Genomic DNA, 26,517 nt, shown 5'->3' on the forward strand with positions numbered 1-26,517 from the left:
GTAGGTCTTTGAGAATTTAACATGCCTCCTTTGAGAAGATATGAGTTGTTCTAGGTTAAAACCAAACCAAAACCTCTAATCGTGTCAATCATAAACTCGGCCTTCCTAGATTGGCAGTGGACTAAACCATTTCTGCTACAAAAGGTGGATTACAGGGCGTTGTATTGCTAAAAGTTTTTCGTTATTCTCTTCAAACTGGATGCGCAGTGGCGGAAAACTCTCCTTTAAATAATATGTTATTATTCAGAAAGCAAGACAGATTTGTAACACTCCGCATTTTTAAATTGCAAACTATAGTTCTCATTCAGTCCCCTGTAATTTTACGCGTATTGTGTTTGCAGCGGCCTGTTGATCTCACCTGAGTTTCGGGTTTCACTGCGGTAGGAAATGGAGGACGCACCTGCCTGAGAAAACACAACTGTTTTATCGACATTTACACGAACTTTCTCCACGTACTTTTGACGGATTGTACGCTGGACGCTTTTAAAGCTCTTATGTTTTAATAGATATCAAGAAAATATGTCGCTGGGTGTAATATTTACCCTCCTTTTGTTCACAGGTATGAGCATTTCTTCTTTTTCTAAGCTAAGGCGTGATTAACGTTAGCATGATTTTACTGTTATGCCTTCTTTATCAGTCACATTTGCATACGAAAGGATTACGCTAATCACATTTTACTTTATTTAACGTTATACATGTACAAACTTTATGTATGGCGTGTTTATTAATTTACAACAGCAGCAGTCCAATAGTTCTAACGTAATAATCATTAAGCATGGTCGAATGGTCGTTTACACAACTTTTAATCCCACCATTACTAGTGGAAATCACCATAAATGGCAGATATGAGAACAAGTAGGCTTCCATTTTGAAATATACCACAGGTATTTTACACATTGTGCAATGGTTTCAGTTTGTCTTATTTGGATTTGCTTGTTGTTCAGTGGAGGGTAAATGTGGATTGTGTGGGAGGTGGTCATGTCCCATTTACCGCAAAATGGTATCGGTCGGACAGATGACTCACATCCTCTATCATGAACCACCATAAACGACACTGTCCTACAGACTGATGCCATAATGTTCTGTATTGAGGTAAAGTTGGTTTCATATTCACACATTTAACGTTAGTCTTTCTCCTTAATAATATAGTTTCAAAAAGTATTCTTTACAAACTCTAAATAGGGAAATCATATTAACAGCCAATGACCATCAAAGTACAACATTGTTCACAGTCAAGTCTTTCTTTTCATCTCACACTGAATATTGAAAGCACCATTGTAAACAATATAGGGATCATGTCACAAGTTGTAACTGATCGAATGTCTGAATATAAAACCAACTTTATCTCAATATGTTCTGTCAATTGTTGGAAAAGTTTGTAAACCCCATTTTTAATAATCCCAGTCAGTGCTCAAATGGCCTGTTGGGGTCTTTCTGGGATGAAAGGTCGCTGTGTTTGTTTTCAAGGTGTCATTAAACTGTTTTGCATTACAGCTTTTGTGAAAGGCAATTGTTCATTGAACAGTTTGTGAGTGGTTTTCTTAACAAAGGGAATATACAGGTTATTTAGGCATGAAATGTGACATTGTATGTTTGCTTCCTATGTTGTGTATACAAATGTACTGTTTGTTTCCTACATCACTGTAAAAATGATTGAGGTGACGTTGGTTTTTATATTCATACATTCAGACTTTCTTCTTAATATAATTTCAGAAGCGTATTTTTTGCAAATACTAAATAGTGAAATCATATTAGCAGCCATTGACTATCAGAGTACAACATCGTTTACAGTCATATAAATAGTGTTATGTTGTTTTAAGTCATTCTTACATGTGATTTCAGACCCAATATTCAAAGTACCATGGTAAACCATATAGGGAGCATGTCACAATTTATCACTGAATGAATGTGCGAGTATAAAACCAACTTTACCTCAATTAAAAATGCTGGGAACATGAAGAATTTAAGTTAATTTATTAGTTTTTACAAATTTAAGTGAATTGAGCATAAAACAATTAAGTTGTTCCTCAAACTCAAGAATTATGTTGTTTCAGTTCATTTTAAAGAAGTAGTTACAACAAGCAGCAAATGTATTTTTTTGAGTTACCTTAACCCTCATAACCCCCATCAAGCATAATGATGGAATAATTGTCTTTCCAAAATGTGGCTAAAGTATCTAAATAATTTAAAAAGTTTAAATCAGAGGTCGGGCTGTGCGATTTAATCGATATCGAATCGTGATTTGAAATGTTGTGATTAGCTAATCGTGAGGGGCTGCGATATGAAATATAATTGCATTATTTAATTTCTCCTACCCAGAGCAAATGCATGATTGAGTGATGAGTGTCTTGCTAAAAAGTCAACTGAAAGCATTGCCAGTGACATGCAACAGTAAAGTACGATCTTAGACTGTTTTAGCCATGTTAGTTTGAGTGTTCTGTATTTTTATAATTCAAATATTTTTTGTTTGTATAAAAATGATGATCTCTGTTTGAGGGATTCGCCCTAACCTTTCCCATCATTTGTCCTCATCTGATTGGTTGGCGGGCCAAATCAAAGGTTACCATGGGCCAACTTTGACCCATGGGCCCTAGTTTGGGCATCTCTGGTTTAAATGAATATATACCACAAAACGTATACATACGTGTGCATACATAAATGCATAATATTATTGGTTCTCTGGATTTGTATAGAAAGGGCATGTAATTTGAGTAAAATGCTAATTTGTATTTTTCCCCATCTGTTTTAACTGATAATGTGTCTTCAGAATTAATATTTTAAATTGACCTCTTATTTTTTTCTACAAATAATATTAATGCTTGAACTGATAATATGCTTATAAAAATTTTAAAGATGCGTTATGAGTATTTTATAAAATTAACATTTTACAGAGAAACAATAATAATCAAAATGTACTTTTTTCAAGATGTCAGACAATGTTTACATAGTTTTATCCCATGTATTTAGTTGAAAAATACTGAAACATTAGTTAAACCAACCTATCTGCTTGAAAATAATGATCAAAACAGCTAATGCCATGATTTACAGGTAAAACATTTATTACAAGTTATGACATTGAAAGGTCCTTTTCAAGAAGACTGCTGTACTTGCTTCCTGTGCATTCAAGACATGTTAAATAGACCTACTGTAAGCCTAGAGAAGCCTCTTATTATTTGAAGAGACCAGACCAAAATTACGTTACGTTTTCATACGGTTCAATTGGCTTACATAGTCTTTTACAAGTGTGGTTTTTCTAAAGAAATATTTCTTTACAGAAAGTCTCAGTGAAGACTTTTCATAGGAAATACCCTCTAATGCATTGTGCTTGTTTGTGGCTTGAATTGACTCTTTGTTGTTTCCTGAAAGCCATTTCAGATGCTATTGGATCTTCAGTTTATGTCTTTGTACTTATAAAGGTTGAAGCAAATGTACTAAATCTTCCTGTGTTTCATGAATTTATTGATGTTGATATATTTACATGTGTTTCCTCTCCCTCAGGTGTCACCACAGGCATCAATGTGATCTGTACTTATCCACGTTATGTGGTCATAATGTTCCAGCCAGTGACGCTGCGTTGTGATTTCACCACCACGTCTACAACCCCTCCACTGATCACCTGGAAATACAAGTCCTACTGTAGAGACCCGATCCAGGCTGCGTTAAACCCCAGCAGTGCTGACAATGCCATCGCTCAGTCCAACCCAAACTACAATCCCAACATAGAGTGTGCAGACAGCGCCAGGACCGTTCGCATAGTCGCTTCCAAACAAACAGCCGTCACACTTGGGAAAGAGTATCAGGGTCGTCAGATCAGCATCACAAATAGTAAGTAAAAAAGATGCATTTCACTTTTAAAGCAATTCTTTGTATTAAGATGCACCAAAATATATTTTTTTAACCAATCCGATTAGGGCTTCACAATATATATTTTCTGCATTTATATCGCAATGTGCGGATCTGCAATAATCACATTGCAGGAAGTCAAGTAAATTTAAACCATTTGAAAACAAAAAATTATAAAGTTTCCACTTTAACAAAGATTAATTATGTTCATTTATGCAGTGAAGACTGTAGAAAGTGCTGTTTTACATTTGATTATTGAATTTCTCCACATTAGTACTGTTATGCTGTGTTCACACCAGACGCGGCACGCACGTATAAATCTTGCTATTCACGCATAAATAGACACGTAAACATTTGAGTTTACTCGCTTCATTCGCACGTGAAAATTCACTTCATTGTGCATAAATAGAAACGGGAACATTTGAGTTTACTCGCCTCATTCGCGCGTGAAAATCTGCTTCATTCGCGCGTGAAAATACGATTTATTTGCACGTCAAATTCACTTCAGAACAGACACAGATTCGCGTCATGGCCATGGCTTCTGTCTGCCCGGTGACTGTAGCTTCGTTGCTAAATGGCTAACATGGATTTTATTGAGAAAATAACAGTGTTTATGTGCTTTATGAAGGCTGAAAAACAGCGGCGATGCGTTTAGGGCCGTGTCTGAGTCCACTCCTTTCAGAGGTGCATCCAGTTCTGTGAGCTCATAAACTCCTCCAGAAACTTAACCTGGATGACGGAGGCTTTCAGCGGTGCTTCTGACTGAGCCTAGCCCAGTTTGATGAACTGTTGTCTGTGTCGGCTAGAGGATTTCCCCCGGGACACCAACAACAGGCTATTAGTCACAATCACACCCCCACAAGAGCAAGCTCCTGATTGGTTAACGCGATGCAAAACGCTCAATTCGCGCCGCGCCATTTGCGCTACGCCATTCGCACCGCGCCATTCGCATGTATTGCGCCACAGGATGTCTATTTGCGCGTTTGCATTGACTTAACATGTAAATCACTTGCGCTTGATGCGCGTTCCGCATCTGGTGTGAATGCAAATTTAGACTCCACTGAAACACATGAAACGCTGTTTTTATTTATTATTGTATCTAGGGCTGCACGATATTGGACAAAAGTTGGCATCGTAATATTTAGCTTGTCTGCAGTATATATCGCAATATAAATATAGTTTCACAAGATGACTTGTAACTCTATTTTGAATGAGTTCATCATTTTACATTGATTGGGAGTATTTTGTAGACAAGTATCTGCATAAAATACAATATAATTTAATTTGATTGGTTTCTGTGGAATCTAAACAGTATTGAGGTACAGAAATTCAATAATATTATTTAAATAAAATAGCACTGTATAGTGTATAGTTTTCGTTGTATAAATAATGAAATACAATTAATTTTGGTTTACATTCCTTTATAACCCACTCTTTTGTAAGGTTAAACTTCTGCGATACCCCCACAAATGACGTTCTGTGATTCAATTCAACTGTGATGCTGATCAACTATAATCCCAACTTGACATTGCTGATTAACACGTTGTGATATCGATGCTAAAACGATATATTGTACAGACATAGTTTTATTTTTGTTCTATTGTTTTCATCTGTGATTTAATTACATTTATTTTGTATATATTATTAATTAAAATCAATGTAATATACATTTTTAATCGAATGTTGCACATTTTATGTAGATGCTCACTCCCCTAAAAAATCATCCCAATTAATGTCAAATTATGAATTCTAGTCAAATAGTCATCTTTTTTTTTTTTTTTACATCGCAAGAAACAAAATATTGTCATGTCAGCTTTTTCCAATGTCGTGCAGCCCTAAATTGGATACTTAATTGCTAGTGCGTTTTTTTTAAAAACAAGATTACAATAATTCTGATAATCTGAAGTAGAAACCCAAATAATATCACTTGTATTCAATACAGCCCTCATAATACAGGCTATTACATTATAAAGAAAAACAACTACTATGAAAAATATATCCATATGTGTCAAAAATACCATTAAAGATGAAGTTATTGGATATTTCAGCAGTAAAAGCTATGAGTGTTCAATAAAAGTGATTCTAAACGTATTTAGTGGTGAACAAACTAAGTGATTAAGTGTATTACAAAATCTTGTCAGATGTTAGACATCGTCTTTTGTATTGTTATAATTAAATATACATTTGAAAAAAAAATTAATATTATATACAAGTATAAACCAGTGTATAACTGAAGCACTTGAAACATCATTTGAGTCATGGTGAGGCTCTCCAGTATCTGCTGCTGCTTTATAAACCTTAAAAAACAGGAAGATTTCAATATGTTGTAGATCTGTCAAACAGATCATTGAGAGTTTTCTTTAATTTCAGTTACTGTCTGCATGACAAGCAGTTCATAGTCAAAAAATGCAATATTGAAGCTAATATCCTATCTGAGTATTGGATCTGCATATGTGGGATCCTCTACAATGAGATTCATCAAGGTAAAATTGGAAGAATTCTATCAAAATAATGTCCATGCAAACATTGGTACACCCAATAATTTTTGTAAGTGAAAAAGTTATAGTTAACAGGAAATATTAAGGAGGGCATACTATTAGATTTAATGAAATGATTATAAGTTGTGTGTTTTTTTTATTATTATTTAGTTTGTTCATTATTTGTTTGTATTTTTAATACTGTAAATGGGCAGGTTGTCATTAAATCTATCTGCAATATTATATAAGATTATATATTATAAGATTATTTTTGTGATTAGTTATGAATGTAATATTATTATTATTATTATTATTATTATTATGTATCTTGGCATTCATATTTATTTTGTTCATATTTGTTTTGTGTTGTCATTTGTCACTTTATGTACACTGGAAGCTTCTGTAGCCAAAACAAATTCCTTGTGTGTGTGAAGCACACTTGGCAATAAAACTGATTCTGATCTACATAACCTCATATCGTTTTAATGTATTTTTTTTTGTCATATAAAGATGCAGACCTTAGCATTGTTCAAACTGCATGGGGTGACAGCGGGGTGTACGTCTGTTCTGCTGCCTCCGCTCAGGACCTTTCGGGAAATGGAGAGTGTTACACAGAGCTCATTGTGCTTGGTAAGTGTTTATCTTATTATAAACAAACTCAAATCGATAGACACTTAAACATGTCATCATGTCAGATGCGATCACACACCTTAATCGCTTGGTCAGATTGAGTTGTGATGACAGATCTTTGCAGATGTGTGGAGTAATGGCCTTGTAGTTAGTAGTTTAGTTATTAATAATTAGTATTTGTTGTATTAGTATTACTATTAAATCTTTATCTGTGTGTCTGTGCGTGTGTTCATATTTATTTATTTTTCACCAGTAAGATTTATGTTTGCTTGTGAAGGATTCAAGACTTATGAATTAAAGGGATAGTTCACCCAAAAATGAAAATTACTTCATTTATTCTATATTGTTTCTTCTGTTAAACACAAAAGAAGATATTTTGAAAAATGCTGCTTGCTGGCACCCATCCACTTCTGTAGTAGAAAAAAAACTATTAAAGTCAATGGGTGCCAGCTACCAGCGTTTTTCAACATATGTTCAGCAGAAGAAAGAAACTCAAATAGGATTTGAATGAGTAAATGGTGAGGAAATTAAAGCAGATTTTTTTTTGCAGGGGTGAACTATCCCTCATCCTATAGATGCTATAGAAAACAACAATGTATTGACAAATCCTAATATTATTTATTAGCAGTAGTAATTAGTAGCAATAGTATTAATATATTTTTTTTATTAAAAGGTCAATGCCATAAGGCCTTTTTCAGTAATTATGGCTTTGTCTTTCTTTCACAGAGAGAAAGTCAAATACTACAGACCTGCTGCCTGGCATTGATTTACTGATCATGGAAGGTAGAATAAGTGCTTCTCTCTAGAGCTCTGAGTTGTACTTGAATCCTTCACCAGCCACAGTCAGGTCTTATTCACTTGCGCACTAGGCTAGAAAAGCAAATGCACTTTTGAGGGACTGTGTGTTCAATATGCCAGTACTGTATGTTGTGTCCTTGAATGTTAAATGTCCAACAGATAAAGCACTGAAATGAGAACGGCATATTGAATGAACTCTATCAGTGTCTGGCAGACTTGTTTTTATTTGTGTGAAATATTAAGTATGTTGGTTAGATGCTAATTAATATGCACCAATTTTAAGCCTTGTAATAAATCAGCACCCATCAACTCAAAACAATATTAAAGGTCCATTATTTGGTAAACAGCCTATGGTAGTTAGAGAGAGAATTCACTCAAAAATGATGATTTTTGTCTGTTTTTTTTCTTGTTCTGTTGATAAGATATTTTGAAGAATATTGTAAACCAGCTGACATTAGCCCCTTTCACACATACAGACCTGACATTTTTCATGTGTGAACGGGCCCTTTTTGAAATCACAGGTAAATTCGTTCCAGTAATTCTTTCTAGAAAGAGTTGTTGTAACATTACCGGTAATTTGCTAGAATATTGCTCTGTGTGAAAGCAAAAGGAAGATTGCCGAAAAGAGTGCATTTACGTATCCGCTTAATATTATTGGTTCTCTGGATTTGTATAGAAAGGGCATGTAATTTGAGTAAAATGCTAATTTGTATTTTTCCCCATCTGTTTTAACTGATAATGTGTCTTCAGAATTAATATTTTAAATTGACCTCTTATTTTTTTCTACAAATAATATTAATGCTTGAACTGATAATATGCTTATAAAAATTTTAAAGATGCGTTATGAGTATTTTATAAAATTAACATTTTACAGAGAAACAATAATAATCAAAATGTACTTATTTCAAGAATACTGTTTCCGGGTCCAAGCTGCTGCTCATTTATATTCAATATTCATTTATAGCCACTTTTTAATCATATCACACATTAAAAAAATGAATTTTATATAAAATCATAGTGTACACAACCGTCTTTGGACTCTGGACTGCATCACAAACAGGGATTAAAAACAAACAAAAAAAAATCCAATCTGTTCACTCCGAGCAGAATTGATATTTTAAAATTTCTGTTTTTGCGTTCCTTATTAAACAAAATATTCCGACAACAGTTTTCTAGAAGGCAAAAAACAGTTAAGAACGTTATTTTATTGCAAAAAGGGCTCTAGAGTGCCTTGATTTTTTTTAATGGTGCAACTAAAAATTCTATTCGAGGGGTAAAATTAAATGAATTTTCGATAAGTATCATTAGAGAATTATTTATAATATGAACTTGCTTTTGATTATATCTATACCGGCTGTACTCTATCTATACTCACCAGCAGCAGTTGACACACGCTGCTTTAAGACGCTACACACACAGCCCCACTCCTTGGTATCAAGCAGCAAGTGCTGAAACACGCGACCAGTTTTATTTGTTGTCGATTTGCGTGTTGTTCTTTTTTTAAAGTGTCTTTTATTTTTTAAATCTATTGACCAACCCCCCCCTGTAAACAGTTTACACACTGCAGGTCTACAGTTCTGATGTGTTATGAATTACATGTTTTTTGTGAGACATGCTATATTTAGTTTTTATTGTAGCATATACATTATAATCCAGTACAAATAATAATATTTATTAATGGCCTATTGGCAGCGTATAGCCGTTAAGCTTAAATAGTCTAAGCATGTTTTGCTATTAATATCAAAACAAATGACAAATTAGCCACCTTTTTGATTTTCACTAACCCACCACATTCTTACGAACATATTTTATTTATTAAAGTTATTATTTCATTGAATTGAATACAATTAACCATCTATAATATAATTACTAACCCATCGTCTAAAATCTTAGAATAATAAAATAGCCTTATTTTATTTGTGGCTAAAGCTTGATTAATTTGATTGACGTCCTAGGCAATGAGATCTTTACTTCGATTAACTGAATGTGAATTTATTGCACGCAACGCTGTATTTTGGTAGCACAAAAACAAAAAAAAAATAATTGCACTACTAACTGCAGTACTGCAGTTCACGCTTCTGCCTTTGAATGCCTCTGGGACAAAAGCAGCTACATGAATGCTAATGCATTAAATAAAAGTAAAACAATCAACTAAACCCTGGTCATGTTTACAAATACAAGCGCAGCTGTTTAGAGGCCATTTCTGGTTAATGATGTCCGAATTTACCAGAACTTTGAAACAGATGTGTGAGCCGTCTTTTCTGGAAACATTTCGGAACGTTGTTGCCTGTATGAACAACGCTTTTTTTTTTTAATCTACTTGTAAAATGTTTCTGGAAATTTTCTGGATATTTGCCAGTATTACTGTGTGAAAGGCGCGATTCACTTACATAATTGTTTTTTCCAACTATGGATGCTGGTTTCCAACATTCTTCAAAATATCTTCTTTTGACAGAAGTCTCATTAGAGTGTAAAACACTTGAGCGAGAGTAAATAAGGGAGATTTTTGGATGAAATATCCCCTAAACTCTTAGCTGACTGCTTAATTTGACCTATTTATAAATGCGTAATTCTGTTGGGATGCTATAGATATACTTGCTGTATAAATATGAACAAAATTGGGTATTATTACTGGACAAATTCTTACTTAAGACAATGATTGCATTTACTGGCTGATTGTGGAGAAGTGTCTCATATCTGCATGTGCACATGACTCATGATTTGTGTCTGTGCATGTAGGATGTTGTTATGCTGCATGCTGGAATTGAGCCTTGGCAGACTATCGTGAGGCCAAACCTGTCCGGCTGGTTTCTCTTTATGTGCGTCAAATACAGTTTTTTTTTTTTTTTTTTTTTTTTTTTTTTTTGGAGGGGGGGGTTGGGAGGCTAATTTTTTCTTGCCTGCAGCAACAACAACTGACAGACGTGTGGACACATGAAGAGGAGTGCATCCATTGCATGAATGTATACTAATATTTTATGCTTATGCACTGTATGTGTATAACCAAAGACAGCATGTCCCATTTGGTGTCTGCATCTAATTATTTAAGTATATTACAAAAATGCTATTATGTATAAAGAGAACATTAACAGCAAGTGTTTACTTCAGTTTTTTGTTTCATTTGAAAAGTATCTTCATTCAACTATTAAAGTAGACATATTATTCAAAAATCCCTTTTACAAGTGAATATATAAATAAATATAGCCAGCATCTAATGGTAAAAATAATTGAATTCTTTTTTTTATAAACCCACCTCATAAAAACAGTCTGCAGAAACACATTGGTTGACATTCTTCTTTTGTACATGTCAGCAGATCTCTCCCTCAATAGCATAGACAGCCCTGAGTGAGAAGCAAAAAATAATGTCAGCAACTAAGAGGCATTATAAATTTGGAGTATTAGGATGCAAATATGAACACCGTAGTCTCTTCAGACTGCCTTTTTCTGAGCCGCCACTTAGTAAAAAACAATACAATAGTCTGAATCTGCCACTATGCTGACACACAGGCAATTGTAGCTTCACCCTCCTCTGAAAAAGGGCACAATCTCATTTGAATTTAAAGTGAGTCACCAAAACAGCACAATTAGGATCAAAACCTAAAAGGGGTAGATTCAAAGAGTTATAAAATAAATATTTTGAGCTAAAATTTTATGTACACAGACAAGGGGCATCAGAGACTTAGGCCCAATCCCAATTCTATTTTCTTTACCCCCAGCCCTTGGCCCTTGAAACTAAGTGTAAAGGGGTAGGGCATCAAAATTTACCCATAAGAAGTGGGACACCACTACACCACCAGTACACGTCATGGCGTTGCGATCTCTTACCTCATATAAGATCGAAGGTGGCGACTGCTGTAGTTATTCCAGTCGCATTCGTTTTTGGTATTTATCTTCAGGAAATCACTGAAGGCAACAATATTATGTTATCATAATGATATAATGTGACAAAAAGATCGTAACTGTACTGTGCATTTACACCGTGGACAAAACAACATTAATGCGACGCTATACCAGACACTATAAAAAGGTAATTCCTAGCCACTATTAAGGAAAACTCAAAGTGTGATAAGAGATGACTCCCATCCTCTGAAGCCTTTTTTTGTTCTGTTGCCCTCTGGAAGAAGGTTAAGAAGCATTAAATGCTCTTCCAACAGATATAAATGTACCTTTGTTCCAGAGGCAATAAGGCTTTACAACATTACAGTTTAGCAAGTTTTAAATTTACATTTCTAATACATGTGTTTTTCCAAGGTTTTTTTTTTTTTTTACTATTTATGAAGTTATACATGAAGCATGCTGGATTGTTTTTTTAACACTGTTTGTAAGTGATTTGTCTCTTTATGTGTTCGTTGTATCATGAAATGCTATTACCCTTATCTAATTGCCCCTGGTGGGATTAATAAAGTTGTTAAACCTTAAACCTTTTTAAACCTTAAACCTAGACTTTTCTGACAGGGCATTCGAGTGTCATCGAGTGACAGATGTGAAAGTATGTTGCACATCTATTGTACAGGAGCCATTGTTATAGATTAAAGATGTTTTTAAATTAATTTTTCTAAAAAGCATGATTTATAATGACGCCATTATAAATGTAATAAATGTTATAATGATGACATTATAAATGTAATAAAGCATGCTTTTTTGTTGTGAAAATTCTTAATAATGCCAAAAAATACTAATTTGTGCAGGGTTGTTGCCATTGTAGCTGATATATTTGGTGAAATTTTTGTACCCCTTGGTTTCGAGTGGGGTCTTGGAAAATCTCCATTTCAAGGGCTATCTTGCCCTTCCCCTTAGTCTTATGCCTTTAAGTTAAAGTACAGGGGAAGTGCTGAGGGGTAGAATTGGGATTGGGCCTTATTTTACATCTTGTAAAAAGGGGCATAATTAAGTCCTCTTTAAGTCCAATTCTAATTATGTAAAGACATTTGTGCAGTTATACTATGAAATCAGCATTGCATTTGTACAAGATTCTGTTTTTCCCCCCCCAGTTTTTTCTGTTTATTGCCCTGAGTCTTCTGTATATTATCTGATGCAAGAGGTTTGTCTGTTTCCCTCATTGTTTCAGTGTTGTTTGTTCTTCTCCAGACTGGTTGTTAGTGGTGTTGGTGGTCCTGGGTTTCCTCTTGCTGTTGCTACTGATTGGGATCTGCTGGTGCCAGTGTTGCCCTCACACCTGCTGCTGTTACGTCAGATGCCCCTGCTGCCCGGAGCGCTGCTGCTGTCCCCGCGCACGTCAGTCCACACCAGCACCACTTAAACATACACAAATACTCATCTTTTCAGTTCTCATTTTAGGGTTTTCATTTTGAATCATTTTATTATGTGAATTTGTCTTTTTTTTAAATATAATAATATTTAGGATTAATGAATTCTTATTTCATCTAATTTTAATTCCAGCTAATGTTTTATTTCATTTCAGCTTTAATATTTTTTACAATCAACATAGCAAAAGCAAGATTATTAACTTACAGGTTTCATTATTATTTGCTTTATTTAATAAATTGGTTGGACTTTTATAAGCTTTATATATTTGATTTCTTGGTTTTTAATATCTAGATATTATTTGATTTAATATTAAATATTTCATTTATGTGTTTTTTATATAAGTTTTTAGAAATTCCACTTAATAATTAAACAACTAATTTATATTTGTATATTTTTTTATTTGTACAGTATTGATATATTTTAGCTTTAACAAAAAAAGGCTTTTAGTCCCTTGCTACGGTTACGCCTTTTGTCCACACTACCCCGGAGTTTTTGAGCCCCGAAAACGAAGTGTTTCCATTTTAAAGCGCTGCTGCTTCATGTCAGTGTGGATGGGGGAAAGCGAAGACATCTGAAAATGGAGGCACGGCTGTAGACATTCGCTTTTCTAATTGGGTTTTTTCCCAATATTAAGTAGGCCAACACAAAGTTCAGTCTTGCGTCCTTTCCTTCTAAGTTCAGACTTCACAAGTTTGATATGGAAAACAAACTCCCGAGGACACCGAGTCCTCTTTAAAGACAACAGTGTAATTTATAACGTCATTTACATCACCCTGGCTGCTGAATATCAGTTTTAATAATCAATAATGGCAACCAATAATAAAATAAGTTTATTCAATATAGGAAATGAAGGCAAGCAATCAGTCAAATATACAGAATCAGTTTACGTGGTTACATAAATGAATATATTAACTACGCTCAGAAAAAGTAATAGATTCAAAAGACTGAAGAGTCGTTAGATATAGGCAAGATGAAGTAAATATCATGTTTAACAACTGTTGTGAGATGAAATCCAGCGGTATATTCTTGATGAACTGTCCGACATGCGCTGCTCTCACCTGGGGAGGTGTGTTCAAAGCCCCCGGTTGACTGGCTGGAGCTTAGATGTGCTCATAAGCTGCAGAGAATGCCAGAGTGTCTCTGCGGCCATGTGATGTGCGTTTTCAGCAGTGTAGTGTGAAGAGAAAGCTTTTCAGAAACGCTAGATGAAATGCCAGTGTGGACGTGGATCGTTTTCATTCTAAAATGCTGTTTTAAAACAAAAACGATTACTGTAAACTGATTACTGATCATTGATGTGGTAAACTGTTTAGCAAAAAAAGAGAGATGTCAAACGCAACCAGTGCATTAGAAACATACTGAACTTTATTTGCAAAGTTAGTAAAGCAGAAAGTGCTTTGTGTATTTCATTTTTATATATATATATATATATATATATATATATATATATATATATATATATATATATATATATATATATATATATATATATATATTATTTTATTTAATAATTACATTTTTTTAAAGATAATTACAGTCTATGAAAAGTATCATTAGTTTTTGTTCGGGCTGTCTAATGAGTAAATTAAATAAGTTAAATAAAAAATGTGTGCATGAATAATATGCATGATAACAATATTATTGCACTTTTGACTTGCTTAAAATTGACACTATAAATGATTTTTCTCTCAGTATATGAGGCTGGTAAAATGGTGAAATCTGGCATCCCCAGTCAGTATGCAGCCACTGCCTATGCACAAAGCATGTACGGCCAGCCTGCTTATGGAGTTGGTGCAGCCATGCCGGGCATTCCCATGATGCCTATGCAAATGGCCGTTGGTGGTCCTCCATCGAATGGCTATGGCAGAGACTACGATGGAGCCAGCTCAAGTACACTTAACATCTCATTGCTTTACATATTGCAGTTTACGTAACATAATGTTTACACTAATAAATGGTATTTGCTGTTAATGTGTTCTTCCCACTACAGTTGGCCAAGGATCTCAAGTGCCGTTGTTGCAAGAACATGATGCAGGAGGAAGTGTGTTTCATTCATACATTATATTATATTATATTATATTACATTTTTTTTTGTCTTCTTGATCAGTTTATAGTGTTTTTAATTGAATTTAAATTATTCTGATATTCCGGTTACATGTGTAACATTAGTATTTTGTCTTCAGACCGTAGTGGATACCGTGTCCAGGCTGACCAAGATGGAAACCCAACACGTGTGCTTTATTACATGGAGCGAGAGGTTGCCAATCTCGACCCCAGTCGCCCAGGGATCGCTCCAGGCAAATACAGTCGTCGTGAGTTCTGGAGACGGGCGCTGTCTTTCACTCTAAGGGTTGGGTTTTGAATACAGTGGTGCTTAATGGGACTTCAGTAGATCCTACGCTAATGTTCAAATCAACAATGGTGGCTACGTTTACATGAACATCAGTAATCGAATTATTTGCCTTAATCTGAATAAGACAATAGTATGATTAAGATGTTAACATGAGTTGCTTTTTGAATGTTTTTTCATGTTCCCATTTTGCATGTTCTACTATATAGTTCAATTAATATTCTTAAATCAGCAATTACCTCTGGCGTTTTACGCAACAGCATTTCGTGTTCACCAGATGTGATTTTGGGCGTTTTGTTTGTAATTTTGCATCGTGTTCATCTGCAGTTAATTTCTCACACGATGCATGCAAACAGAATACAAATTCTCAAGCAACAGGCCACCTCTGCCATTTCATTCTCTAACTTTTCATTCATTCCCCCGACAAACTTGGAAGTACTGAATGAGAGCATAGTCATTGTTTCCCACCCGCACCAAAAATGTGCTCTCTTGCTTGAAGTCATTCTCATTTGTTTGTCGTCAAATACCTGAAAACTGCTAACAGTGTGTGCGTCCTGTCACAAAATGTTGCGAAAAGTACTACAAAACGATAATAGTTTGATTAACAGGGTTCATACAGTTATGGAAAACCTGGAAAAGTAATTGAATTTTGACATGGCATTTTCCAGGCCTGGAAAAGATTTGGGCAAACAGAAAAACCTACAAAGTTTTGGAAATTAGTTTAACAAATATCTGTAAACTTGAATATAGGTTAGTTGTCTTTTTTTCTGTCTTGGGCCAAAAACATGGTCCTACATTATAAATGCTGTGTAAGCATTCATTCATTCATTTTCCTTCGGCTTAGTTTCAATTTCAGAGGTGGCACAGCAGGAAATAACCGCTATGTGTAAGCATTATCTAAATAAATCTTACATAAAATAATCTAAAAAATACATTTAAACTAAATGGATTGTTGTGTGTTTTATGATATGCTATTATACATAGACATTACATTAAACATTAGGTCATGAAAATTTATGTGAATGTCCTGTAAAAGTCATGGAAAAATCATGGTATTTTAGTAGTAAAAATGTGTATGAGCCCTGGATTAAAGTGTTTACCTGTCTGTACTGCACTTCAATAATGCGACTAAGGCTATGCTCACACTGCAGGCAAATGTGGCCCGAATCTGATTTTTTTTTTTGCCCACATGTGACTCTTATCTGTTTTTGTTTTGATAGTGTGAACAGCCCAAACCGCATGGAATCTGATATTTTTAATTCAGATTTGTGCCACTTTCATATGTAGTATTAAATCAGACATAGATCTGATGTTTTGCAGTGCGACCGCAGTGTGAACATTTATGTTGGATTTCATGTGACTTAGGCTACGTTCACACTGCAGCCAAATGTGGCCCGAATCTGATTTTTTGCCCACATGTGACTCAGGTGATGACAGTGTGAACAGCCCAAACCGCATGGAATCTGATCTTTTCAGGTCAGATCTGTGCCACTTTCATATGTAGTCTTAAATCAGACACAGATCTGATGTTTTGCAATGCAACTGCAGTGTAAACGGTTATGTTGGATTTCATGTGACTTACATAATATTTGAGCAACATGCGTCATCATTCTGTGCTGCAAACATCATCTACTCCTCAGCATCACAGTAGAATGGCACACATAGTGATTACTTTACCACAGAAAGTTGGTTAATCATTTTGAAAAAGATTTTGAAGGCAAAACTGGTGCTTGTTAACGATTGGGGCACGGGTTAATCACGAAACTGAAGAGCGTCGTGCATGTTGCGGATAGGGGATCCGTGTGCAAAGGAGGGAGAACTTGCTCTCAAAGAGAAAAAAGGGCAGGTGCTCGAGCACCTATACCCCCCTTCTGTACGTGTCTGTTGTTTATAACGAAGTAAAATTAAATGCAAACGGAGATAAAACAACTCCGCCTTCACAGTTCAGTCTGCGCCTGCTCCATTAACCCTTCAAGTTCACCGGTGGTCAAACAAACGGCGCACTGCGGTTGTCATAAATCACAAATAATCAGTGTTTTCAATCACAAGTGACTTATTTTAGATTTCAAATGCCGAAATACACAGTAATACACAGTAGTAGTAGTAGCAGAACAATCATTTACAGTTCTTAAAATACACCTCGGTTGTCTGTGAAAATGACAATAATCATATAAACATGATCTGACAACGTGTTTACTTCATACAGTATCACGTGTGCATAATTAGACATTTTGTGCTGTCCGTGACTGTACTTTTGCGCATGCGGGTCAGTTTATCATGACCATTTTTGACAGATTTTTTGCATGGCTGTTCACACTGCCATTATAAATGTGGCCAATATCAGATTTGCAGTGTGAACAGCCATGCAAAAAATCTGATCTGAGAACAAATCAGATTTGAGCACTAAGCCTGGCAGTGTGAACGCAGCCTTACATAATCTTTGAGTAACATGCGTCGTCATTCTGTGAAGGAAAAACTGGTTCTCGTTAACGATTGCGGCACAAATCGTTTAACGTAAAGCGTAATTGTAAAACTGGGTAACGATTGGGGCACAAAGAAGGCTGAAGAGCGTCTAGGGGTTTGGCGAATAGGGGATTCGTGTGCAAATCAGTGGGCACTTTCGTTTTAAGGGGGAACTTTCTCTCAGAGAGGAAAAAAGGGTTGGTCAGAAAGATGTACACCACAGTTGTTATAAATCACATATGAGTGTTTTCAATCACAAGAGACTTATTTTAGGTTTCAAATGGCATAATACATATTAGTAGTAGCACAACTAGTAGTAGAACAACCCTTTACACTTCATAAAATGCAACATGGTTGTCTGTGAAAAACGCAATAATCATTTTAAGCATAATCTGACACCGTTCTTACTTCATACAGTACACACATTGTGTGCATAGTGAGACATTTTGTGCTGTCTGTAACTGTACTTTTTCGCCTGTGGATCAGTTTAGGACCATGATCTGTTCACACTGCAAATCTGATATTGATAACATTTAAAACAACAATGTGAACAGCTATGCAAAAGATAAGATCAGATCTGAGAAAAAATCTGATTTGAGCACAAAGCCTCGCAGGTAGAATGTATCCTAAATGGAAATACACCAACATGCCTTAATTAGATTTCTATTTAGTTTGATTATGACTTTAGTCGGATTTAGTCGGATCTCAAACTCCCAGGCTGTGGGCCATTTACGGCCTGCTCTCTACCTCTTTCCGGCCCGCAACTGTCAAAAATATAACGCCCCCAACCCCCCCCAAAACATGTGTTTTTGAATCTCTTAGTCATTGTGCTGTCGCATATAGCCACTTGTGATTTTTTTTGTTTTGTAACAAATATGATCAATTTGCTAATATTCGATTAAAATGGTCTCATTTAATAGATTTTCCTCAAATGCGTATTGAGATTTCTATGAACACTATGTACAGTTTACTCCTGGTTGAACTGAAAAAGTTAAAGTAAATGTGAATATATACTTGCTTTTCCTCTCTTTTTTGTAGTTTTACTTAAAAGAAAGATACTAAGATGAACAGTTGCCAGTAAACTCAGTAAAGTTATCCAAATTGTTTCTGCTTTCGGTATCTGTTAAATTTTTGTTAAGCAACAATTGGTTGGGACAGAATAATAATGATTATTATTATCATTTTTGTGACTATTTAAATGCAAAAATGCTAATTTGATCATCCACAGATATATTTCAGCAGTTGTGTGAAGCAATAAACGTGCTGATTCGCATTCTCACTAGTGACAGGCAATGCTTGAAATGTAAACATCAGGTCTGTTGTCTAAGATGCATCAATTATGTCACTTTTTTTTCTTGTTCTAAACTTTTAAAACGGCCCACCTATGAATTGTCAGTCACTGAAATGGCCCCCTGCCAATTTAAGTTTGAGACCCCTGGTTTACATGGTAGACTCTTAATCACAATATTGTCTCAATCATATTAAAATCGAAGTATTGGTGTCCATGTAAACGTAGTGAGTGACAAGGTTTTAGATTCACAATCGTGTCCTCCTTGGGTGTGTAAAGTCCACAGGCAATCTAAAGGGAACAAGCTTAGCCTCAATGGTGTTTCCTGTAGATTCTCTGTTGATTTTTGGTTTTTAAGATTGGAGGAGGATTTAGATTTATTTTACTGTCCAGTCTTATTCTGTGTGCCTTTATATATCTTTCAGTGGATGGTATGAGTGAGGTAAGCTCACTTCATGATGGTCTAGACTCTCGAAATCGTGGTCGAGCCAGACCTCCTCAGCTTACAACAGTGTACGATGATGTGGATGAAAACATGAGCACCATCAGCAGTGTCTCTCAGCACATGCGACGGGACGAGCCCAGGCGGGGAGCTGACAGTCGAGGACGCGCTCGATCCATGGAGAACTTGGACGATATTGGCCATGGTTACAGAGATCGAGATGACTATCCACCTGCACGCCGAGACGGTGGACCCAGGGGTGGTAGACGAGGGTGAGTGTAGGATTCATGCTAAATATATGCACTAATACGACAGTGGGCACTTAATTATATATAATTAAAAGCATACTTGAATAGGTTTGCAGGAATCCAATTCATAATATACACTGCAGCATCAGCTCTTTCAATGTGTCCGGGGTGGTCTTTAAAAGGTCTTAAACCAAAAAACTAAATTTTAAGCCTTAAAAAGTCACTGACATAATGTGTTGTTGGTCTTAAATCATTTTAAACAGGTCTTCATTTTTCGATTTCCAAGTAAAGCTATCAAATCGGCCCGACACTCAATCACCAATAATCCATCTCAGAACTTTTTTAAATATTTACAATCAGAATCAGAATCGGTTTTATTGCCAAGTGTGCTTCACACACACAAGGAATTTGTTTTGGCTACAGAAGCTTCCAGTGTACATAAAGTGACAAGTGACAACACAAAAATTTAAGTTCCTTATTGCAAAGAGATACAACTTGCAACAGCTGTTAGACATTGTCACAGCAAATTCTCTAAATTAAATCGCTTAATCGGAAAAAAAATTAAAGCAACACATCCCTTTACATGATCTTTTATTAATACAAAAACTATTAACACAAGTAACCAGACTATTATAAAAATCCTTTGTGTTAAGCCATGTATAAGTCTAAAATGTATTTCATAATGGTCTTTCAAAGTCTTATATTTATACAAAGTCTTGAAGAAAACTGCAGAAACCCTGTCTTTACTCAACAGAGTCTGAAATTGTTCATTTGAGGATCTGCTTTCTCTAAACTTCTTATAAAAGCCTACACCGCTATGTCAGTTTTGATTGGTCAACCACTTACATGTATATCTGAAACCAAGCACTTAATCTGAATTTAAGTTCCAACGACTTTCTCATCAATTGTAAAGTTTGAGATAGATACATATGAGTCTCAGTTCTCATACTTCAAATGCATACAAAGTGCATTTGCTTTTGGATTTCAGAAAACCATGTCTTCCCGACATGTCGGGTTCTACAGATGGTGGCACCAGCATCTGCATTCGTAGCACAGCAGATGTTTTATTACAAGTTTTGGTTTTTAGAAATTTGTGAGAGTAACAGGAGCTTGAATTAGGATCCAGATGTAAATTTATTTTCATTAAGAAAAACGGTACCATCTGTAGAAAACTGCCTTCTCTTAGGTCATAAATAACTGCAAGTACAACAACCATCCCATAGTAAAAAGTAGCCTAGTCTAGTTTGGCAAGTTGGTAGTGGCACCAGTGCGACGACTTAGATTTGTTTTTTGCTATTTCTTAAAGGAATAGTTCACCCAAAAATGAAAGTTCTGTCATCGTTTACTCATTCTTTACTTGTTCCAAACCTTTTTGACTTTCTTTCTCCTGTTGAACACAAAAGAAGATATACTGAAGAAAGTTGAAAACCTGTAACCATTGATTGCCAAAGTATTTGTTTTTCTTGCTAGGGATGTCAATGGTTACATGTTTTTAGCTTTCTTCTACACTGCAAAAAATGCTTTTCTTACTAAAGAATTTTTTTACATTGTTTCTAGTCCAAATATCTAAACATTGTTAAATCAAAAAGAATTTTCAAGGCAAGCAAAACATATTGTCTTGTTTTAAGAAATAATATGCCAAAATTTAGTTTTTCCTTAAAACAAGCAAAATAATCTGCCAATGGGGTGAGCAAAGTAATCTTATGTCAAAAGGAAAAACTTGACTATTTTGCTTAGCCCATTGGCAGATTATTATACAGGCATGGGCCAGTATAAGATTCTGACGGTATGATAACCTTGGATAAAAATATTATGCTATTGTGATTACTGCTCTAAAATTTGTTCTAAAATTTGTTCTTAAATACCTGGGTAAAAAAACAACATATTGTGTTCAATGGGGGAACAATTTTGTTTTATTTTAAGAAACCTTTAAAGTACATTGGAACAGTAAACTCGTCAGGCTAAATAATTAAAATTAATCATTGACTCGTGTCAGATTTTTTGGATATCTTTTCTTTGGATATAAAGAAAGCTCTAAACAACTAAATAAAATAGTCATATTCATATATCATAGGAACAGCAGAACAGAATTATACCGGTTTTAAAACCTTGACTTTTCCAAATCGCAGTAAATCCTGAAACCAGTTATCGTCCCATGCTTGGTGTGCAGACTTGTTATAAGTGAGAGCGCATAAACACCAATCTGTGAGCACACACACGAAGCAATTAGGGGGTTCAGTTGGGTATTGAAGGTGGGAGAGAGAGCACTGTTCATTCAGTCCCTCCACTTTCTATTCCTACCAGTTCTGGGAATCGAACCTGCAACCTTTGGATTATTAAGTCATAATAGATTTACAGTAATTATTGTTTCAAAGCAGCTTTTGAAAGGTGCACATTATTGTATCACAATCAAGTTAAGTTAAAGTCACAATTGAATATAAGTTATTATTAGGGCCACACTGAATCTGCACGTGTAGAATTCCGCAGATTTTTAGCCCATCATTAATTCTGTTTATTTACTTGAGTAAATGCGTGTAAATCTATATTTATTCTGTTTTTAAATTAATTACAGTAATATTATTGTCTAATATGGAAATGTTCATTTGATTTATATACAATGCAGTTGGTACAGTAATATTTTCTGTCTTTTAGTAGAGATATTATATGAGAGACATGCTTTGTTTACTAAATAAAGTGAATCTAATTGGATTTGCATTTTAAACATTAAATACAAGTTAAAAAGATATTATTTTTTATTTCATATATTAAGGTTTTAGTTATGATACTCCCAAAATAATTGCGCAGAAATAAGCAGATTTTTACCAGAATTCTCAGCAGAAATAGCAAAAAATGTCCGCAGATTCCATCTGCCTTGGTTATTATTTATAAACCCGGTTAACCTGCAGTTTTATAGCATATAGGCGATGTCTACGTGTACATGCTTAATGAAGTGTATTTAGTGTATGTGTTATCCTTAATGCTTGGCATCATTTTTTAGTATGCGTGACATGACTTTTCTTTCTCCAGTTCGGATGACGAGTGGAGCAGTAGTGGACGAGGATATGACCCAGTTGATGACCGTCGACGCCGTGATTATTCTCCTGACAATCGTCCTCGGCGTGGAGACTCCTTCCGCGGAGCTGGTTTCCAGGGTCGCCGCACCCGTAGCCGTGATGACCTGATGGATCTGGTGCGTGATCCTGGCCGTGGAGGCAGGGACGCATATGACGACAGCTTCCTGAGGGAGGCCATGGAAAAGAAGAAGCTCGGCGAGCAGCAAAGAGGCCGCAGCCGCGAACGCCTCGACAGCGAGAGCGACCGATCCGACCGCTACAGAGGGCATCACAGTGGACCGCCACCTTTACCACTCGTACCGGCCTCCGGAAACCCTGATCGCCGTGGAAACCACAGCAACTTCCCACCTCCGCCCCCTCCCTACACTGAGGACACTGACAGTTTGCCATCATCCAAAAAGAGCAACTTAAAAAAGGTGAGCCAGGATCTAAAAGTGCTAGATTAAGGGTGTATGCAACTTGTACGCAGATGCGTGGCCAATACGGCACAAAAGAATGCCTTTTACATAGTCAAGGTGTCCGCGGGCCTTAAAATGTATTATATTCAACAAAAGTCTTAAACTTGCTGAAATATTGACTTGTAAGTCTAAAATAGTTTTAAATGGGTCTTAAATTTGTAGTGTTCATGTAAAGCTACCCAATCACCAACAATACATCTCAATAAAACTTTTAACAAAACGCTATTTAACAATACGGTACCTCACAATAACATTTGTTGTTAAGTTCTCCATGTATTTGTAGCCCATATGTGGTGAGGACACTGACCTGGACAGACTGTTGTACATTTGGTTTATTATAGGTTTTAAAACTCATCAAAGAAAAGTTGAAATAAAAATGAAAAGCATATGTATGGTTTGCATGTTTTGACACATTATTTAAGTACAGTGGTCCTTCGCCATAAAGCAGTTCACCTTTCGTGCTGTTGGCATTTCATGAATATTTTTTGTGCAATTTGACATCCTTTTTTTTTTACAGCGCATTGTGTTCTGCGTCCTTATTGGCTGTAGACCACTGTCAATCAATCTCCTCAGTACAGTACAGAATGCGTTCAGCTTGCCAAATTTACATAGATGTTTGATTACTAGCAGTGTGACTGAAGTTCTGTACTGTATGTTTTCAAGTTTCTCCCCAACACACCTGCCTGTCTGAGAAAATAGTATAGTGAGGGGTTTCACAGCCTTAAAAACATCTATAATATTTGTAAAAAATAAAATTTCACCTATTGCAGACTATTTTTAAAACATGACTCCAGCGATTAACGAAGCACCACTGTAATGGAATATTTTTTAATAGAACAAGTAAAAAAACCTTACGGTTTAGCTGAAATTTAATGAAAGTCTGAAATTTCATTCATAAAAGGGTCTTAAAAGGGTCTTTAAAAGTCTTAAATTTGACTTTGTGAAACCTGCAGAAACCCTGATAGTAGTCTTCCTTGCATTTTGGGACCCTTGTAACCTAAGTTACGGCAACATAAGGAATTTCGGTGTCATTGGTTTAAAATTTGCTAAAATGTCTTAAATTTAAAAAATTTATTTTAGGCCTTATAACTTCTTCAATTCACTCAAATATTGTGTTGTGTGTCTTAAATCATTTTAAACGGGTCTTAATTTTCCTCTGTCCAAGTAAAGCTACCCAATCGGGCGACATCCATCCAATTCCCAACAATCCATCTTAATAAAATCAGGGAAAAAATCGAAAAACAATTACACAGTTCCTCATGATAATAACAGAGCAATATATTCCTTTACGCTATCTTTCATTCAAACAAAAACTATTTACAGAAGTACGGGTGCGTAGACATGATATTTATAAATAGGCATGAAATGCAAGCTTTTATAACAAACACATTAGGTTGAATAGAAGTTATACTCAATCGTTTTAATTTGTTCAATTTGTACTTAATTTGGACCAAAAGCCAACAAATATGTATTTTTATTTATGTAATTGTGTCCACAATAAATATACTTTTAACAATGTTTAACATGTAATTTTTCTAAAAAAAAAAAAAAAAAAAAAAAAAAAAAAATATATATATATATATATATATATATATATATATATATATATATATATATATATATATATATATATATATATATATATATATATATATATAATAATTATGTTGGAAAAAAGTGTGTACAACTAGAGTTTTCTTGTTTTGACACATTAAAGTGTGTTGCTAAGAAATAATTACATATGTGGCATAAATGGGTACATGTGGTAAACTCCATTGGGCCAACCGGGCCATTAGAAACATTATTTCTGTGTGTTTAACCCTGTATAAGTTAAAAATGTCCTTTTATAATGGTCTTGAAAGGGTCCTAAAAAGTCTTACATTTGACCTGAAGAAACCTGCAGAAACCTCTCTAATATTTATTACAAATTGTTAAAAATAATAACACTAGTTGTTTCAAATAATGTACTTTTTGTCATATATATGTGTTTTGTAATTGGTTGTGCTAGTTGGCATTGAATTTTGACCACTTGACCTTAGGTCGTCTTTGTGCCCTATGCTGACCAATTCGCACCCAAATCAATTAATGATCAGCATACAGCATAATGGATGGGCTCATGCAACTTTCCATAGATAAAGTTAGTCTCAGTTGCCACACACTAGTGTATTTTTATTTTAAAATGTGTGCATTTTTGTTACACTTGGCATCCATACTATTCTTGCATACTCAAACCCATGAAAATGGAGCGTTTAGAATAGCTAAAGATCCCATGTGTGTTTTTTCTGAACTTGTAAATGAAAAGATTTACTTCACGTTATGATAGAATCTCAGCTATTGTTATATAAAGTTAAGAAGGAGAGGATACATGTATATAATAGTAACATTTAATTGAATATTGCTGTAATATTCAATATTGTAATAGTTTTCGCACAAATAGTAATACGTTCTTTTGTGTTTTCTTTCTTCAGAATGGAGCTGTGAGCAGAGAGAGTCTGGTGGTGTGAGTCCTCTTCTGGAAAAGATGTGTGTGCGTGTATTTCCTCTGCACTTTCACCTCACTTCCGGGGTTTTGTGTTCAGGTTAAATGCAGATAACGTTTTTGTGTATATTGAAACGTGAATTTTGTAATGTTTTTACGACATTTTTAATGATTGTTTTATAGCTACAGATATTTTTGATTCTTTCACTGATGTGCAGGCTCATTTATGAACTTGAAATAGTAGAAAAGAAACTGATGTAGTTTTTTACCGTATGTTGGGACATTTTTAGCTGTAAATACTCAAACTATGACTTCTGACACACAGCATCAGCTGTACGCTTTACTCTCTAGTTCCGAAAAATAATATAACTTTTAAACACTGATCATTTGTGTCATGGAGAAAATGATGAACATTACAGGCTTCCAGGTGTTGATTTAAAATAATGTCAGAAATAAACGATTAGACTCGAGTATGGACTGAATGCTTAGTTGTAGTCTTGAGATGTCATGCAGTTTTCACAAGTGAGTGATTTATATAAGGTAATTTTTAATGAATATTTTCAGATGCAAAAACTTTTGTAAAAAAAAAGTCCTCAGTGTGCTTTTGTTTGTTTTTATACATCTTGCAAACATATAATATCAGTCCTAAATTTAGTCACATTTGTTTGTTTGTTTGTTTTTTGTACAGTCATGTAATTA

General features: G+C 35.0%; 1 protein-coding gene across 4 annotated transcripts; it reads left to right on the top strand.

The window, feature by feature from the left end:
* The first annotated feature begins 357 nt into the window (after nucleotides 1-357).
* On the top strand, nucleotides 358-26,171 carry lsr (lipolysis stimulated lipoprotein receptor). 4 transcript variants are annotated; one of them, XM_056473489.1, is made up of 11 exons: nucleotides 358-559; nucleotides 3,499-3,825; nucleotides 6,831-6,950; nucleotides 7,677-7,733; nucleotides 12,837-12,983; nucleotides 14,709-14,906; nucleotides 15,007-15,057; nucleotides 15,200-15,328; nucleotides 19,543-19,831; nucleotides 22,835-23,297; nucleotides 25,808-26,171. In XM_056473489.1, the coding sequence occupies exons 1-11, from the start codon at nucleotides 520-522 to the stop codon at nucleotides 25,841-25,843; spliced, it is 1,857 nt and encodes a 618-aa protein (XP_056329464.1). In that variant the 5' UTR covers nucleotides 358-519; the 3' UTR covers nucleotides 25,844-26,171. The 4 variants fall into 4 exon arrangements, with proteins under 4 accessions (XP_056329464.1, XP_056329465.1, XP_056329466.1 ...); XM_056473490.1 differs by having other exon boundaries at nucleotides 15,200-15,313; XM_056473491.1 differs by lacking the exon at nucleotides 7,677-7,733.
* Nucleotides 26,172-26,517: the final 346 nt, after the last annotated feature.

The sequence above is a fragment of the Danio aesculapii genome, chromosome 15 (assembly GCF_903798145.1).
Source record: "Danio aesculapii chromosome 15, fDanAes4.1, whole genome shotgun sequence".
In the NCBI taxonomy this organism is placed as follows: Eukaryota; Metazoa; Chordata; class Actinopteri; order Cypriniformes; family Danionidae; genus Danio; species Danio aesculapii.

Coding starts and splice junctions, on each gene's coding strand:
- lsr (XM_056473489.1), top strand. CDS start 520: ATGTCGCTGGGTGTAATATTTACCCTCCTTTTGTTCACAG. Junction 7,734..12,836: donor TGATTTACTGATCATGGAAG/GTAGAATAAGTG, acceptor GTTCTTCTCCAG/ACTGGTTGTTAGTGGTGTTG. Junction 15,058..15,199: donor AGAACATGATGCAGGAGGAA/GTGTGTTTCATT, acceptor TTTTGTCTTCAG/ACCGTAGTGGATACCGTGTC.